The sequence below is a fragment of the Pipra filicauda genome, unplaced genomic scaffold (assembly GCF_003945595.2).
Source record: "Pipra filicauda isolate LSUMZ 115617 unplaced genomic scaffold, ASM394559v2 scaffold35_size7292922_pilon, whole genome shotgun sequence".
NCBI classification, from domain to species: Eukaryota; Metazoa; Chordata; class Aves; order Passeriformes; family Pipridae; genus Pipra; species Pipra filicauda.
In genome coordinates this window covers 3,016,844-3,034,398 of record NW_024104487.1, presented here as the reverse complement: position 1 = coordinate 3,034,398, position 17,555 = coordinate 3,016,844, and the positions used below count along the sequence as shown (strand labels likewise).

Here is a 17,555-nt window from a genome sequence, read left to right as displayed (position 1 = left end):
TGAATGTGAACAAAATGTGCCTTCTGCACTTCTGGAATCAGTGGTGGTATTTCAGCTCCTCTTAGCTGGATATGGACTGGGTTTCTATGTAGAACCGAGAAACTTACTATGCCAAGCTGCAGTCTTCTGGTTGAAATTGCTCCCTACTTGCTTTGTTTTCTCTCGAATCACATTTTCTTTTAAAAAATACTGGTTTGTGTGAATATTAAAATTAACTAAAAATCATAAAATTGTGAGGGGTTTGAATTGTATTAGGAACACACAGACACGGTTAACAGTAATTTCAGCCATTATTTGGTAATAACTCTACATGTGGAAGATAGGAAGAAATGCTCAATGATTTTTTTTCTGATCCTTGCTTTGAAAAAAGGCAGATAGTGCTGCTGTATATGGAGATGGTGACATTCTGCTTTCATTTCAAACAGTAACTGAAATCAGCAGGATTGGATAACTTGCATGCAGTACTAAAAAGAAGAAAAAAACAACCTTGGCTGAAGATTTGTGGCTTCTCCCTCACTGGTGATATCCAAGAACTGTCTGGATGCAATCCTGTGCCATGTGCTCTGGGATGTGCTTGAGCAGGGAGGGTGGACCAGATGACCCCCACTGTGGTCCCTTCCAACCTTACCCATTCTGTGATTTCCAGTAAGCTTTTAACACTGGGGAAATTCCTAAGTCTGGAAGAAAGCTGATATCATGCCGGTGTTTAAGAAAAATGAGTGCCATGGGATGGGTGGCTACAAATCCATCAGCCTGACATCAGTTTTTGTGAAAACAGTGGAACAATCCACAGCAAACTGAAATATGCAAGAAGGGGAGAAATGCAGCTGTTAGAGGATGTTCACACATGATTAAACAGAAGTTTATGGGTAAAGATTCTGTCAAGTTAGTAATCTTTTATTGTTACAGAATTGTTTGGCGAAGTGACATATTGATGGAAGCAAATTCTGGAAGGCTTTTGATTTTTGTATCCCCTGACATCTTGACTAGGAAACTGAACTGACAGAAAATCAGTATCGTATGTGTTACATGGTTTTAAGGAGAATGATCCTGTCAGTTTGAAAATGTAGGTCTGAGTGGGGAATCTTAACACAATGGTGTTTCTGGAGGCATCTCACAGGGACCTGCTCTTTGCTGTAAGCTGTGTGGACATCCCATTGGTATCTTGGACACAAATCTGGCATCACCGCAGGTTGTCTTGGTAGGTGATGGAAAGGTACGTAAACTGGCAAGCACTGCAGAAGACAGAAGTGCACTGCAGGAAGACTTGGTTAGATGATCAGTCACATGCAAGCAGAAGCCCTTTTAACCTGTACCAGAAGTGAAAAATGGAGAAATCTGTCCTCAAGAAACATTGTCACTGCAGAACTAGTGGCCCTGGTGGGTACTGTGCTGAATGTTAGTGGTTCCTGGTGGAAAAGGATGACCAAGGACTAGCACAGCTCTTCTTGGCAGAAGAAGATGGTGGTGATTGGGAAGCTAGTGAGATGCTTGTGGAACTAGTGCTAGTGGGACTCCTTCCCTGAGGACATTGTACATACTGGAAAGTGGGATAAAAAGGAACATTGGAAGGGAAATCATCAGTGGTTATTAAGCAGACCACAGGAGACTCAGGAGCATAACTGAGCCAAAACCAGTGGAAGGCTAGGAGAGGGGGCAGGGGAACTGTCACATCTGTTCCACTGTTCATACTGTTCCCTGGGTTTCTCTTCATAGCTAGTGGTGGGGATGTAGCGATGGTCTGGACCTGCACACCTGGACTTGAACCTGGAAGAGTTCGTGCAGGAGACATAGGAATGATTAAAAGACCAGAAAACATATCCCGGAGTGAAAGAAGCAATTTATTTTGCACTTTAGTGATCCCCTTATCTAAGATTTAATCTTCAGTATGATTGTTTGGGATTGCTTATGCCTTTACCAGACTATATCAGCTCAAGCTGAAGTTTTCTGTGTCATTTCATGGTCTTGGTGTTGTGAACAGCAGTGGCATGGGGATGCAGAATCCCATGAGTGTGTCTTGGGTGAATTTACCACAGGAAACAAGCAAGACAATAGGAAATAGCCTTAATTCTGGAGTCTCCCAAATTTTCTTGAAAAGTTGCGTAACACTTATTTCTAGAGTGCCTCTTCCTGGCAAATGTCGCTCTTGGTTAAGATCTGTTATCCCACTCTAGAACTGGTTTAGCCCTTCAGAGGTGGAACTGGAAAAACTTTGCTCAAGGATCACTCGAGTTATTCCTAAAGAGTGAAAAAATAATACTTATTCCTTCAAGATGAAAATGAGTATTGTGCTGGCAGTCAAGTATTCCTTGAGAAGCGCAGATGTTGATGTCTTGGTGGATAAAGCTGTCTCCTGACCCCAGGACACATGCCCTGCACCTGCAGACATTGCTGCCATTATGCTCCTCACCAGTAATGCTGGCTGAAATCACAGTCCATCTGCCTCATCTAGCAAGGGGTTTTTTGGGACACCCAGGCAGCCCTAGTTGTCAGGGACCTGTTAGGTCTGCAATGACTGGTTATTATGTCTTGGATGTGGTGGGAGGAGGTGAAAAGCATGGTAGGAGTTGGCAGGTGATAACACATAACCATGATAAAGCGGTGGGGTAGATGGGAAGGAATTGGTAGATTCCAAGGAAGAGGCCAGGAGACTGCAAGAGGCTCAGAATTGGTAGATCACATGCTTTTTGTTTGGTTGGTTTGTTGGTTACTTTGTTTGGGTAGAGTTTTTGGTTACTTTATTTGATTTTGGTTTGTTTTTCTAATGTCTCTTTCTGCTTTGAGAAGAAAGGTGTACATCTGCTGAGAATCTGTGTTCCCTGTTTAAGGGTTGGAGAGGTACTGTGGTGGCAATAAACTTGTTTTGGCTACGCTTTTTATACTCAACCTGGAGACACAGCTGCTTTTCAGCCCACGTCTGATATAGCTGATACCTGATATTTTACCACAGCTGGGTATCCAGTGCTGTTTGGGAAGGCATTCCAAACAAGAAGGAAAAAGAACCACTGAATTTGGCTTTTGAGCTCAAGATGGGGCCATAACATTGGCGATTGGGGGAGGGAGGAAAAGACATAGTTTTCTCAAAAGCTTTTTGGTCAAAACAATTGAGAGTGTTGCAGATGTGGCTTTCCGTGGGTGAATGAGAGTAGGACAACCCTGTACATCTCAGAAACTAGGTTTCAGGACATGTACAAGCTCGAACTCCCCTCCTGCTCTGTGGGCCCTGCTTTTCACCTGCATTTACTGTCTTATTGTGGTCGCTGAGTGGTCTCCACCTCCCTGCTGCCTGAGAGGCAGCACAGAGTGATGGGCCAGAGCGCTGCAAACTGTGGAGAAATACAGGGAAGGGTTTTATCTTCACAGCAGTGACTCAGGTAGCCATCTCTTAGGATCTGAATTCAGGGTTGCTTTCAGGAATCCAGGGTCTCTATGTTTTCAGTCTTTTAGGCAGAAGTGCTTTTAGTGCTTTTAAGAAGAAGGCTTTCCTTGGCAGATCTGAAAGGCATGATTCTGCATACCTTGTGTTACAGCAATTCTCATACTTCAGTTCGGAGTAAATACTTGATCCTTGACATTTCCTTTCATTTGTCATGATGGCAGAAAAGTATCTCAGATTTTCTGATTCTTGGGAAGTTTATTAACCACAGAGTTCAAAAGCACCAAATTATTTTTTTTACTGTAATTTGTTGAGTTGTGATTTCTTAAGTATCTCTTTGCAAATAGTGATGTGAGCTGAGAGTTTTATGCATATTTTCACCTAAAAGAGAGATTTTAAGATACAACACCCTCTGGAGTATATTGATAAATGGAGGACTAAGGGGGGAAGACAAAAGTCAGGATACAGGGCATTAGCTATCCTGATTTCTTGACAGCCCTTGTTCTCTGAAGCCTTTGATTTCAGTACCCGTAGGAAGAAGAGGGAATAGAAATATGAAGTGGACTTGTAGTGCAATGAAGCTGTTAGCTAAAACAGTACTGGAATGCAGGTCAGTGTCCGGTCCTTTGCTGGGAGCTTTTAGAGCAGTGGAGAGACAAAAACCTGGTGCTTCACACATTCACATCAGTATCCTTAAAGGACAAACCCTGTGAATGGCATCTTGGACCAAATTTGTTTCTTAGGAACCTATACTGCATTGACTGAAGCTGTAAATGGGGGATGGGGTGGTTTGTGCTCTGCTTGCTGAAAGAGGAGTAAGTGGGCTTCTATGTGAAAGACTGGGGATGGGCAGAGTTACAAAGGTGCAAAAAGAAGCCAAAATAGTTCAGTCAGACTTTGTGGAGGGAGAGGAGAAAGAGAAAAGGTGGCATAGGAGAAGAGAGCCTCTGGGATCTTCTCCAGAGCTTGATGCTCAGGCTTAGCTGCTTATTGCTGTCATGTTCCTCAACTCTTATTTAGAGTCCTCAGCCTCTTCCCATTCTCTTTTACTGAAGAGATTTCCTTTCCTCCTCTGATTTTAGCTAAAGCAGGGAGATGGAATAGGGAAGGTGTTCATGTGTGCTGTTCTGTATGGGATCACTCTGCAAGGTACAAATAATAAATTACACACTAGGTGCTTAGACAATTTACTGCCAGCTTTTGTATATGCTGTGACAAGTGCTCAAAAGGTCAAAAAAGCTTACTTAACAAATTTGATAAGATAATGCAGTGAGCCGTAACAGCATAAAATCCTGGGGGCCATAGACGAGAATAGAAGAAATAATTATGCATGGTAATGGGTAATTACAGATAATGGCCTTTTTTGGGGGTGGCAGAAAATACACAACCCCACAGCCTTGCCTGAAATGAACATTGTCTAGCACATTAACTTTATAGCAAGTTAAAAGTTCAGTGCTGGAACCAAAGATAATCCTCAACTTCTGATGGGAAGAGAACAGAAGTATTCCTCTCAGAGGCAGAGCAAGTGTGTGGGTTTTGTTCCTTGGGAGGCAGTGTCTCAGCAGAAAGTAAGTAATGGTGCCAGCTTTTTTTGACATCTGAAATAGCTCTGTCATGATTGTCTGGTGGGAGAAACATACTGTACCAGAGTTTCTGATTATGATGTTAGGGAGTGATTTCATACTGGCCTTGTTCAAGGCTACTGTCCGACCTCAAAGCCAGCTATGAGTTGAACTAAACTAATGCATTGCAAGACTTAATACTACTAAACCAGATAATAGGAGTGCATCAGCGCTTTATGAGCAAGGAGAAATTGTCAGGTATGAATCCAGGATTCTTTTGAGGTATGAAGACAAGTGTTTCCAGACTGAATAATTAGTTTTTGGTGGTTTAGTGGCATAGCTTGCAGGAAAATATCAGAACTGTACTGATGAAAACAGCCACTCTGAACTGAAAACTACAGGAAATGTAAACTTACCAGTAGCTGAACTCTGCTCACTGGGCAATGGATGTGCCTACTTGCTCTGTGAGTAAATGTGTTACTTGAGTAGTCATAGTTCTGCATGTTCAACAGCAGGTCTATGTACACGAGGAATCTCTATAGACATAGAGGAAATAAAAACTGTTAACCATAGGTTTAATACATGGGGGGGCAGTGAAATTATCTTCATTGCCACAAAGCATATACAAATCCCTTTTCTGAAATGCACAAGCAGATGAAGATTAATCAGGTGTAACGGCCACATAACTGAATTGAACCATGCCAGTGCCTGGTCCCAGGCATTGAAATGTGACTGTACTATCCTGATTTATAAAACAGTTCCTGGTGTACTCTGTCCTGAGCTGGCTAATAATCTCCCCTAGATTCCTGTGTGGTACAGTAACCATTCCCAGTTGGCACTTTGGTGCTACCACCTTGTTTTATCATGCTGAGAAAGTTTAGTCATAGGGACCCTGTGTCATTTGACCTCAGTATCGGAGACTTACCCAGACATACTTAAGTTACTGGGTTTGGTGTATAGTAAAACTGGCTCTTAACAGTACCAGTAGGAATAGGAAGTGCTCTGTGCTCAGCCTTCAGATTTCAATGTTGGTATTTCTCACTAAGCATCTTTTAAAACACAATTGCATCTGTGAGAAAGAGGTAATGATAGAAATTCTTGTGAATTCCCTGGAATTTCTCCTTTCTCCTCCCAGATGATCTATATACTGGCTTCTGCGTTGACTTTGCCATGCATATCTGCAATTCGTGTAAATCGCCATAGCTTTATTGAAGTAAATGGTCTGAGACTGGTTTACATTAGCTGAGGACTGGACCACTGTTTTTCACCGTGCTCTGCTAAGTGAAGGCAGAAGCCCATCATAGGTTACTGAATGTAAAAGACCTGTATGTGTAACTGACCCCTAGTACTCACCTTCTTTAAAAGAAAATACCAGCCACCCTGAAATGAATTACTGGTTAACTACTATTAATATGCCATAGAGCTGGAGAGTCATCTACAACACTGCAAGATCAATAACAGTATTTATTGTTCATTATATTGATCTTCTATGAAAGAGTGGGCCATATTTCACACTGTGTACATAGTGCAAAAAAAGTAGCATCGGTTCTCTACAGGAATTAGTAAAGACATAGAGAAGAGCTTAGAGATTCAAGGACACAACTGCCTGAAGGGGTACTGTTGTCTCACTGCAAGAGTGTTGCTTACAGATGGAGAGCCTCTGATGACCTTACACTGTAGATTTGATGTTCCAAAAACTGAGCAATAATTTTAACAACTTTTTTTGATTCTAATTTCTGTACCTTCTTGTACGGGCTCAGTTCCATATTTTTGCTTATTCGCAACTTGCACAATACTCAAATCTGTGTGTAGTAGCAGAGGAAAGGCACAGGAGCCCTTCCCAGTTTTTCCATGTAGAGGGTGAAGGCAGCCAAGGCATGAGCCCAGTACCTGTAGCAGCCCTCATGTTTTAAAGCGCAGGTGGAGGGGCAGAATGAGAGCCTGACAGTGCAGCAGGGATTGTATTCCTGAGAGCTTAATGCCTCCCAAAAGTTGCTCCCTTTGAAGCAATGAACCTCAGGGCTGCCCCTCATGTATGGGTGTTGTGCAGCAAGCTGTATGGCAGGGAGGACCCTCTCCTTGGCAGCAGAACAATTCAGCTGTGTTGAATTACATTTGGAAGAAGAAAAACCCAATCCGCTAAAAGCTGCTTTCTTAACCTTGGTATTCTCATCTGGCTGGCAGAAAACACAGCCACAGGCTGACAGCGTGCCTTGAGGAGGACACTTTGCTCGTTGAGCTGCTGGAATTGAAGCTGTAGGAGGGTTCAGCCCATAGGTGGGAGTCTAGCATTACAGGTACAGGCCAAGGACCAACCAGAGAAACCCCAGCTAGTTAAAGTTTAGTTACAGCCATTGGTTCCTATAGATCTGTCCTATTCTGCAGACAGTGGTTGTGCCTGAAGATGCTGCAGCCCAGAAGCAGCGTGCTGGAGAAGAACTGGCATGGACAGGGAAAAAAATCCCCATGGCATACCATAAACCTGAAATTTTCTCTAGGCACATCTCTTAGTGCTTTGTTTTTTTCCCTAGGACAGTTTAGCAGGATTCTCTGGCCTTTAGTTCTGGTCCCTTTGGCACTAAGCACTGCTTTGAAGGTACCACATGTAGCTACGGGCTGGTCTGAACTGCTTTTCTTCTGAACTTTCATTACTCAAAAAAAGTCAAGGGCTTTCCCCATTAATAGCAAAATTCTTTCCCCTTAATGTCTATACAGTTGTATATGTATTGTATATGTTCTATATGTATTGTATATGTATGATCTATACATTAGTAGTGGGAGATGACTAGTAGTAGGAGGAGAATCTGCCAGGCTGGATGAGGTAAGAGCATAGAGCTGGAATGCAGGCCTGCCCTTGAGCTGTTGCATTCCAGAGTTGTTTAAGACCTGCAAGACCTTGGCTCTCCACAGGCATCCTTCTCTTTGTCTGGATGCTTAAAGTCTGTAAAGAGTTTAGGGTAACCCTTGAAGTGGTTTGACCTTGGCTGACCTGACTTCTGCTCAGGTGAGGATGGCACAAAGTCATGTCTTTCATGAAGTGTCTCCCTTTCATGAAGTGTCTCCTTTCTCCTGGGTGAAGCACCGAATCTGCTCTAGATGCTACTGGAGAAGAAAAAGCAGATACTGGTCCCAAAGCATGACATCAAAGAAAATCTAACCTCCTAAATTTGGGAGGAAAGTGTAAGCTGAAATACTTTACCGTTTTCTCCTGCCCTTTGTCAGATCTTACCAGTCCTTCCATCTTCAGGAACATGATGTGTCTTGGGATTTAGGGAAATGGCTGTCTTTCCTGAGCTGTCACGGGAGCCCCAGTTCATTATGAAGTTAGATGTCTTTGTCCCTTCATTTGAACTTTCCCATGGCTCCTATTTTTATTACTAATCTCCTGGGGCACATCCCTATGGCGTGGCCCTGCAGCTCAGAGATGTTACAAAGACCACAGATTCCATTCTGTGTTTATAAGAGAAAAATGCCCCATACTGCTGATGCTTGTGGATTTATGTGTATGACGGCATGGGTGGCTGAATGAGCCAGCTCTATAGACTGACTCTGTAGAAAGCAGCTGATTGTAGTGTAAAGATTACTGGAGAGTGGAGGAACAGCAGAAGGAAAGTAGAAGATCCTTCTGGTGAGTTTGTAACAGCCCTGAGCACTGACCCACTGGTGGCTGTTGTGCAGCTACATAAGGGGAAAATGGGTCAACCCTTCTGCACCTCTACTGCCAAATGATGGTAGCCCAAAACACAGATAGAAGGGAGAGAGAGAAAAGGAGGCGCAAAAAGCATTTTATTTTGAATCCTTAATGCAGCAGAAAACTGCCACTGCTGCTCTTCAGCAAGGAACTATCAACCACTAGAACATCAAAGGGGCATCAGGAATGCAAACTCACCAATGGATAGTTATGGACAGATCTCTAGTCTAGCCTAGCCCATCTTGTCCCAGGTTAGGAAGTGTAGTGCCTGAGACCCTTCCAAAAGTTGCAGCAAAACTGTCTGCTTCCTCCCCTTCTTCCTTTTAACTGCTGACACCTAGGGTGGCTCACCTTTCCTGTGTATCACAGAATCAGAATCACAGAAACATTTAGGTTGGAAAAGACCTCTAAGATCATCAAGTCCAACCCTTGAGCAATCACCACATTGTCAACTCAACCATAGCACTGAGTGCCACACCAAGAGTGGTGACTCCACTGCCTCTGTGGGCAGCCTATTCCAATGCTTAACAACCCTTTCGGTAAAGAAGTTCTTCTTGATGTCTAACCTGAACCTCCCCTGGAACACCTTGAGGCCATTTCCTTTTGTCCTGCCACTAGTTGCCTGGGAGAAGAGGCTGACTCCCACCTTGCTACAACTTCCTTTCAGGTAGTTGCAGAGAGTGATAAGGTCATTCATGAGCCCCCTTTTGTCCAGGCTAAACAACTCCAGCTCCCTCAGCTGCCCCTCACAGGACTTACTTTCTAGAGCCTTCACCAGCTCCATTGTCCTTTTCTGGACATGCTTCAGCCCCTCAGTGCTTTTCTTGGAGTGAGTGGCCCAGAACTGGACACAGTACTCAAGGTACAGCCTCACCAGTGCTGAGTACGGGGGCACAGTCACTTCCCTGGTCCTGCTGGCCACACTATTCCTGATACAGGCATTGGCCTCCTTGGCCATCTGGGCACACTGCTGGATCATGTTCAGCCACCACTTAATCAGCACCCCCAGGTCCTTTTCCACCAGGCAGCTTTCCAACCACTCTGCTCCCTGCCTGTAGCACTGCCTGGGGTTGTTGTGACCCAAGTGCAGGACCTGCTATTTGGCCTTGTTGAACCTCACACCACTGGCCTTGGCCCATTGATCCAGCCCATCCAGATCCCTCTGCAGAGCGCAGATCAACGCTCCCACCTGACTTAATGTTGTCCGTGAACTTACTGAGGGTAACTTTGATCCAATCATCCAGATCATGTAGGTGTAAAGAGGCCACATCTTCCTGGTGCTAGTATTGTTAATGGAAAGTATTAGCACTTCTAATGATGCACTGCAAATTGAAAAGCACTGCAGAGGTTTTAGACAAAATTGCATATTTGTGCAGCATAGCATAGCCCTGTCAGGAGTTCTGCAGACGGCTACCTTGCGTGTCTCTGTTACATGTGAAATCTGTATCCCAGCAGGGAATGTGTTGGAGGATTTTGCTTTTGGCTTCCGTTCTACAGTGTGAAACACAGAACAAATGGAATATAGCTTTATTTGAGAGCTAAGTTTGAGGAAGGGAGTCAGGCTTGTGCTGTGATTTATCAGAATTGTTGACTTTTCAGTGCCAGTGGTCTAAGTTCTGGTTTTATCAAAGACATGGACAAAAGGACTTGAAGAGCCCTGCCCAGAAGCAGAATGGTAGCAATAAAAAACCCATAAAAATATGAAAGTGTAAAAAGTGTGAAGGGTCTTTTGTGGCATTGCAGACAGCTCTTGTTCTGTATACAAATTTGAGAAGTACTTTAAATAAACAAGGCCAGCTGGCCTGGTTCTGAGAAGCAGAAAAATCAGATGCAGGAGGCATAAAACACTCTCTTTGCTAATAAATGTGTATAGTTCATTCATGTCAATAAAATGTCAGCAAGAACTGAGTGGGGGCACTGTATAATTTAGTGACCTGGAAGGAGATGATCCATAATCGCACAAAGCTTTCATTATAGCTGAAGAAGCAAAACAGAGTTGCATTGTAAATGGCAATAATTGGTAAAACTGATCATTGGATCTAGTATGCAGCTAATAAACCGTGCAGTAAAAGTTGTTACCATGACTGAGAGGCTGGTAAGTGCCACCATATTCATTTCACAGGTAAGTAACCAAAATGCAGATACACCAAGAGAAAGATGCAAAACAAAGTAGGCCTGCCTGAATTGTCTCCTAGGGCTGTTATTTCATTTCAACGTGCCTGTTGTCCATGCTGCTTGTCTCCATACTGATAGCCCTTGAGAGCTCTTCACTATGCTTTAAGCCACATCCTTTCCTCGTCCACAATACAGTTAGACAACATCATGGGAAGAGCAGAGGACCTTATAGAGGACTGGTGCAGGGTAGGGCTGCAGGGATATAAACAAGAATCAGAGCTGCAGGCATGGGGGGATTTATTCGTTTAATTTTTTCCCTTATTTAATATGTAAATATGTATTCACCACACGGTTACTCTTTCTAAGGTTGTGGCAGTTTTTTGCTGTCAGGCTCAGCCATGTAGCTGATGTAACATGTCCGAAAGAGCTTGGCTGCGAAACAGTACCAACAAGCACCTTTTTTATGCTTGCAAATATTGCAAGGCATTGGTTGACAGTGTAGTGAGGAAATCATGGCTTAGAACATCCCCTGAGAAGCGCTCCCATCTTAGGGAATGATGGGAGAGGCAAACCATGCCTGTGGAGAGAGCAGCCAGCTGGACCCTCGTCTGGAGGCGCAGTAGAGTGTGCAGCAAGTCAGAAGCAGTACCCTTCTCCTCCTTCTCTTTTGCTAATGGTGTGCGATTTTGTTTGCAGGTAAACAGGAGCTAAATTTGGGTATGGAGGCCGGGCAAGGATTGAGGGCCTCACTGCTCCCAGGTGGAGTAACTTGGTTGATCATGCAGTGTTTTCCCTACTGCAGCTTCTCTTGGCTTTGTGGCTGTTGGCCCTTCCTTGAGGCATGTTCAGGAAGTGTCCTCTCAGCTTCAGGGCACTAACTGGAGAGGGGTCATTCTGTTGCTAAGGGCTTTCTATTTCCAGGGAGTTAAAAGGGACTTGGCACTCTGTTACAGGTTAAAAATAATAGGAGACTGTAAAGTTAGGTGATGTAAATCATTATCCCATCAACTGGTGCTGATTGAGGATTCAGAGCTTTGTCTTAACTTGCAGTTGGTTTTGTCTGCTGTTTTGCACTCCGTGGTGCGTGTCTTGGGATTTGAGTGGTTGTCAGTCCACTTGAGTTTCCACCAAACATCCAGTCATATTTTGCTTTCAGCTCCCTCCTCTTCCTGTTTACTGTTCTCTGTCCAGCCTTTAGGAGAAGCAGTAGCTCATCAGAAGATGAAAGGTAATTGTCTTCATGGAGCCTCCCGTTTTCATAATGCTTTTTTTTTCTTTTCCAGAGGGGCGGATGCTCATTCAGGACATCCCTTCCATCCCCAGCAGAGGGCACTTGGAGAGCACGTCTGAGTTGGTTGTGGACTCCACCTACTACAGCAGTTTTTACCAGCCATCCCTGTATCCTTGCTATAACAACCTGTACAACTACTCCCAGTACCAAATGGCAGTGGCCAATGAGCCTTCCTCAAGTGAGACAGGGGGTACGATTGTAGGGCCATCCATGAAAAACAGCCTTCGAAGCCTCCCAGCAACATACATGCCAAGCCAGTCAGGAAAACAGTGGCAGGTATGATGTTATAGAGATGTTACATGGAAGAGTGAGGGGGACGGTAAGCTGTTTCTTGGGCATGACTCTGACCTCTGCATTGCTGGTTTCATGTCAGTGCAGAACCAGAACTAGATTCTAGGGTGGGATTAGGACTAATTTTAGGAAAATTAGCCTAAATGGGTAGTTACGACACAGCGCAAGAGAAGCAATGACATAGGTGGGCAGTGACAATAGTATAGGTAGATTGCCACAAGCACAAAGGGCACTCATTTTATCTTTGGAGTTATGTCACAGTAGATTATGGACTGTTTTACAGGAAGAGAGTCCAACTGAATTGTCCAACATAACATCCTGGGAGCTTCAGGTGTCATTTCTGGGAGACTTCGCTCTTCAGAAGCATGTTCTTTTCCATCTTTCACATCCGAGGCGAAGCAGGAGACCATGCTGTTGGTGCAGCAGATTGATGGCTGTCAGTTGAATGTGGCAAGACATTACTGATTATGTGTTCTGGCAGTGACAGCTCTAGAGCTTGTGATTTTTACTTGGGTAGCTCAAGTTACAGGCAGTGCTTGAGAGGTTCAGAGCTCTGTGTACTTCATTAAACTTCTTAAAGCTAACCAGGCCCTTTCACTCTAGGATTTGATAATTGTAGCCTTCAATTCAATACTGGTCAGAAACTGGAAAAAGAGGCAATTTATCAGTGTTGAGGATTCTTGGCAAAGTAAGTGGAGCCATATCAATGACTCTGAGACTGGGTTTGGACTGCAGTGGTGCTTTTCTGACTGAGATTAAATTGGTGAGGCTATACCCTCTGAGTCTGGATATGCCTTGTCCCTTGTTTAAGGACAGGAGAGGGCAGACCTCTTCTGTAGAGCATCGAGAGAGGGCAGGCTGCTTCTGCAAAGGCTGTGTTGTGAAACCACTCAACAATGAAAGATGAAATGTCCACCAAAACCTCCTTTTGTAAAGGAACAAATGGGTCATCCCTTTTGCTGTTCAGAGAGTTTCTCTAGCAATTCTGGCATAGGGACCAACTCTGAAAGGGCATTTTAACTTCTGATACCAAGGAGCTGAAACTAACACCAGGGTGATTATGATTACTATAACATTTGGTACTATTCCGTGTCCCTTTTTTTTTGCCACGAGGACAGCTGTATGGGATAAAGAGCTGTCTCTCTCCCTTCTGCTGGGTGAGCCCACATCAGGAGAGCTTTCTTTTCTCAGGGCATTGATAGACTCACCACAGTCTCCTTCAAATACATGTAGGTATACCTTTTCAGTTCATGGCATCCTCTCTAGCTGATTAATTTGTTCACCAGACCGGGGGGAGAGCAAGCTATAGGATTTTGTACATGGTAATGAGGTGAGGTGCTACTGCTTTTTTAAGTTTTTCATTGTGGTTGATTGGGTTAACCTGGTATATCACAGAGTATTTCAGATAGAAGTTTACTTCTCAAGCTTCTGCAGTACCTAGCTTGCTGATACTTGGAGACACCATCACAACACCAATGAAGGGCAGCAACATTTACCTTATGAAAATAATGTTCTTGCTGGCTGCTAGTCCCACTCTTCACCTAGTGCACAGTGTTAGAGGAAGAGTCACATGAGGGTATGCTAAATCATGTTAAACCTTGAAATGAAGACGTGATGTCCTCATGTTTTTGTCATTTGTGTAAGAAGTCTTGGCTTAGAGAGTCCGTGTCTCACTTGTGAGTTGCCTGTTTCTTGTGGGACCTTTGACACCTCTTAAAGAAATAAAAACAATAGAATGGTTGCCATTAATTTTTCTCTTGGGGCCCTGCAGAATCTCTAACTGATTTCTGCTTAAGTGTCCCTCAAATTAGTGAGATACTGAAGAAGTAAGTAAGGAAAAAAGAGATAGTTGTTGTCAAAAAGGACTGTTTTCTTTCCACCGGCAGGCTCAAAGCTCTGGATGTCCATTACCTCCTTGTGGGATGTATGCCTTGATTCCATTCACCTCCATGTAAATTTAATCTACCTCACCTGAGATTTTAATTTCTCCAGACCAAGCCTTTTGGGATCCCTCAGTGCTGTTTTAGTGAGATGTCTGTGCAGAGACTAAAGGTGGTGATTTCTGCCTGCGGAAGTGATGTCTCCCCAGCTTCTAAACGGCCTAAAACCAGGACCCACCTCTCCTGTGCAGTGGGGCAGAGCACAGTTCAAGGTCATTGTTACATACGTTACAAGCTGTTTCTCAGACACTGGTCTGCAAGTAGGATTGTTATTGCTGGAATAGTTATGAATCTTATGACATACTCTTATGACAGCATAACATTGCACAAACAATCATAAAAAGTTTTAGTGAGAGCTAGGCTAAAAAATGTTTGATGGCAGTGGGTGCAGTGATGCCAAGGTTGTAAAACACTGTGTGGCTCTGAAGATGGTTTGTTGTAAGGGGAACAAGCAGCTGCTGCATGTGGTTCCACATCGATTTTGCATGTGAGGGTTACAAGCAAGAGAAGATCACAGAAATGGAGAAGGATGAATAAGGAATTCTTTTTTCCGTCATGCACAGTAAGGATTTACAGGAGAGTTTCAGTCAAAGCATGATCCTTAAAAAGGAATCAGACCTTGCTTACACTTTCAGGAGGTTTTGTTGGCCTACCTATACATAGCTGTTACCTACACAGGGATTTTTGCTGGACTGCCTGTACTGAGTGGGCTTATTTTTTTACATGCACAGGCTTTCTCAAGCAGTCTCCAGTAAGAGTGAGTCTTCTTACCTGACTGGTATTTTATAACTTTGACCAAAGTTTTTGATTTTTATTTCTTGACCAAAAATCATAGCTGGGCAATGCCTGCTGTAGGGCAGCTTGCTAAGGTGTGAGCTCACAGGAAGGTTTCTTTGTTGGTTAGAAGCCACTGATGTGCTCACTGGCAGGTATCCTAGTTTAAGCTGTGTAGACAAGACACTTGGGTTTTCCAAACTCACTTGGTGAGTTATTCCACTCATCCTGGAATAACTGTAACCACCTAGAGAGAGTAGCATACTTAAAGTAAGATAACTTCTGGATGCAGATAAAGCCTTGAGCAGCCCAGCTGTCTGCTGTTTCAGAATTTAGGGAGCAAGGGAGAATAGCCAGGGAGGAAACGTGTGAGTGTGTGTGGGATGAGATGAGGATTAATGCATCATTGAACCTTGGCAAATAAACTGAATCACTGAATCTTTAATGTAGATTAATGTCAGATTTCATTAGTCTTTGTTCTTTGTAGAGGCTTGTATGCTTGACTGGATTCATAGAGGTGCAAATATTTTATATATTTCTGTGTAGGTTTTGTTCATTTATATACACGGATACCAGAAGCTGTATCCATAAGATTTGATAAGAATAATGAAGATTTTTGTTTTGGTCGAGACCTTTTCCATCATTTATATTCTGCTGCTTCTGCCAGCTCTAAGGCAGATAATCAGATATGTCTGGTGTTGCACCTGAGGAAAAGACAAGCTTAGGTTGGTGAGGAAACGTAGCAGATCTGATGGTTACTGTGCATCTCCTTTGACTTTAGTTCTGCGTGAGCATCTGGACTCTCCCTTGAAAGTCTCACAGTTGTTCATTACAACAGGAATTTGTGTTGATTAAATGCAATTAACAGTAAAAGGAGTTCTCTGACATTAGTACTGCAAGTCAGAATGTGCTGGGGTACTTGAAAGTTGGTGCTTCTGAAACTGGTTTCACTGTAACTGCTTAGGGACAGCAGTTGGAAATGATGAGGTTACTGCAGTCTTTTCTACCACAACAAAAGTAAAACTTGGATGGACACGCCCTAATCTAATCAGATTTGGTTTCCTAAGCTGGCAATGAAACTGCTGGTGTGTGACCCACAGCATAAGGATCATCTGGACTCATTGTAAGTCAGCATCATCCCCAAAACATGTTAAAATGTCTGGTTCTTACAAATAGGCCATTAAAAATCAGCAAGATGCAGAATGTGGTCCCACACTGTTTCTTTGTTACTCTGGTAACTCCAGGGATCCTGCTTCAGAAAAGGGTTAAGGCTGGTGTGAAAATTTTGGACAAATTTCAGAATTTCATGTAATTTCTTCCCCCCCCCCCGCCCCCCCCTTTTTTTATTTTTAATGCAGCTTGGCAAACCAGTATTCTCCTTTCCAGAACCTCAACTTTTTTGTTCTTTCTTTATACTGGTTTAGTGCTAAAATCTAAAATAAATATTGGTGAGAGTCAGACTGAGAAATTTTAACTCATGTTCTGATGTGGGAATTACATTTAAAATTTGGAAGTGAAATATTTAGCATTGCTGAGGTAGGAAACTGTTTGGTAAGGATTTCTTAGAAGTACCAAACTTAACAAACTGTCCTTTAGTAAATCCAGAAAAGTGTTGCTGTGATAGGACAGCCAGCAGTTTGAAAAATAGCTGCTTGCTAATAAAAAAGGATGGATCTTTTCAACTTCTATAGCCTGCTGTTAGTTTATAGCCTAGTTTTTCTTCAAAAAACCTGTCCTTCTGTACAGAAATGTGCAGTCTAACTCTCCAAAAGTCAGTGTAAAATGTGTGCATGTGTGTGTAAATATATACACATTGTGCAAGTCACCCAAGACAATCCAGATTTTATGTGTAAGCAGTGTATTATATACTGTATTCATAACATACCCTTCACACTACAGATTTATGCTAAAAGTATCCTAATGTTTCTGACAGCTCATGTGTGACATGAATGCAATCCGTATTTCTTGGAGGAGCTAATCTAAGCGGTTTATTTTCCGATACCGCTGATAGAGCTATATCTCTAGGTGTCACTGCAGTTGAGATTCTGATGGTAACATATTGTTTATGGGTCACTGCCTTTGTCTAAAAGAATAGGTTGGAACAGAATAGCAAAGGTTAATTAAGTTTGTCTATCAAGGAGAGACAGATATAGATGTCTTTTGTATTTTCTATGCTAGAATCAAAGTAAATCCAGGCGGGGTATCATAGACTCATTTTTCCCTTGTGCTGGACAATATGCTTAGCTGGTTTTAGGAATGAAACAAAGCCACCTTGGGCAGCATGAGTGAAATAGTAGTTGTGAGGGGTTAGCCATGGGCAGCAGCATTGCAAGGTGGGAGAGTAGCAGCAACCCTGGTTTACAGCTGCACAGACTGAGGCAGGGAAGTGTTAAATAACTTGCCACAGTCACACAGCCCACAGGTGACAGAGTGGAGCTTCCTGATGTCTGGATTTCCATTCCATTGCCTAGTGGATGCCATCTTGCCCATGCCAAAATCTGACCCGTGAATCCTG

At 43.3% G+C, this 17,555-nt stretch overlaps 1 protein-coding gene across 1 annotated transcript in view; it reads left to right on the top strand.

The window, feature by feature from the left end:
• Positions 1–17,555, top strand: part of DMRT1 (doublesex and mab-3 related transcription factor 1) — a 65,655-nt gene that overhangs the window by 13,356 nt on the left and 34,744 nt on the right. The window contains exon 3 of the mRNA XM_027709747.2: positions 12,028–12,311. Coding sequence (XP_027565548.1) covers positions 12,028–12,311 — 284 coding nt within the window. The remainder of the gene's footprint in view (positions 1–12,027; positions 12,312–17,555) is intronic.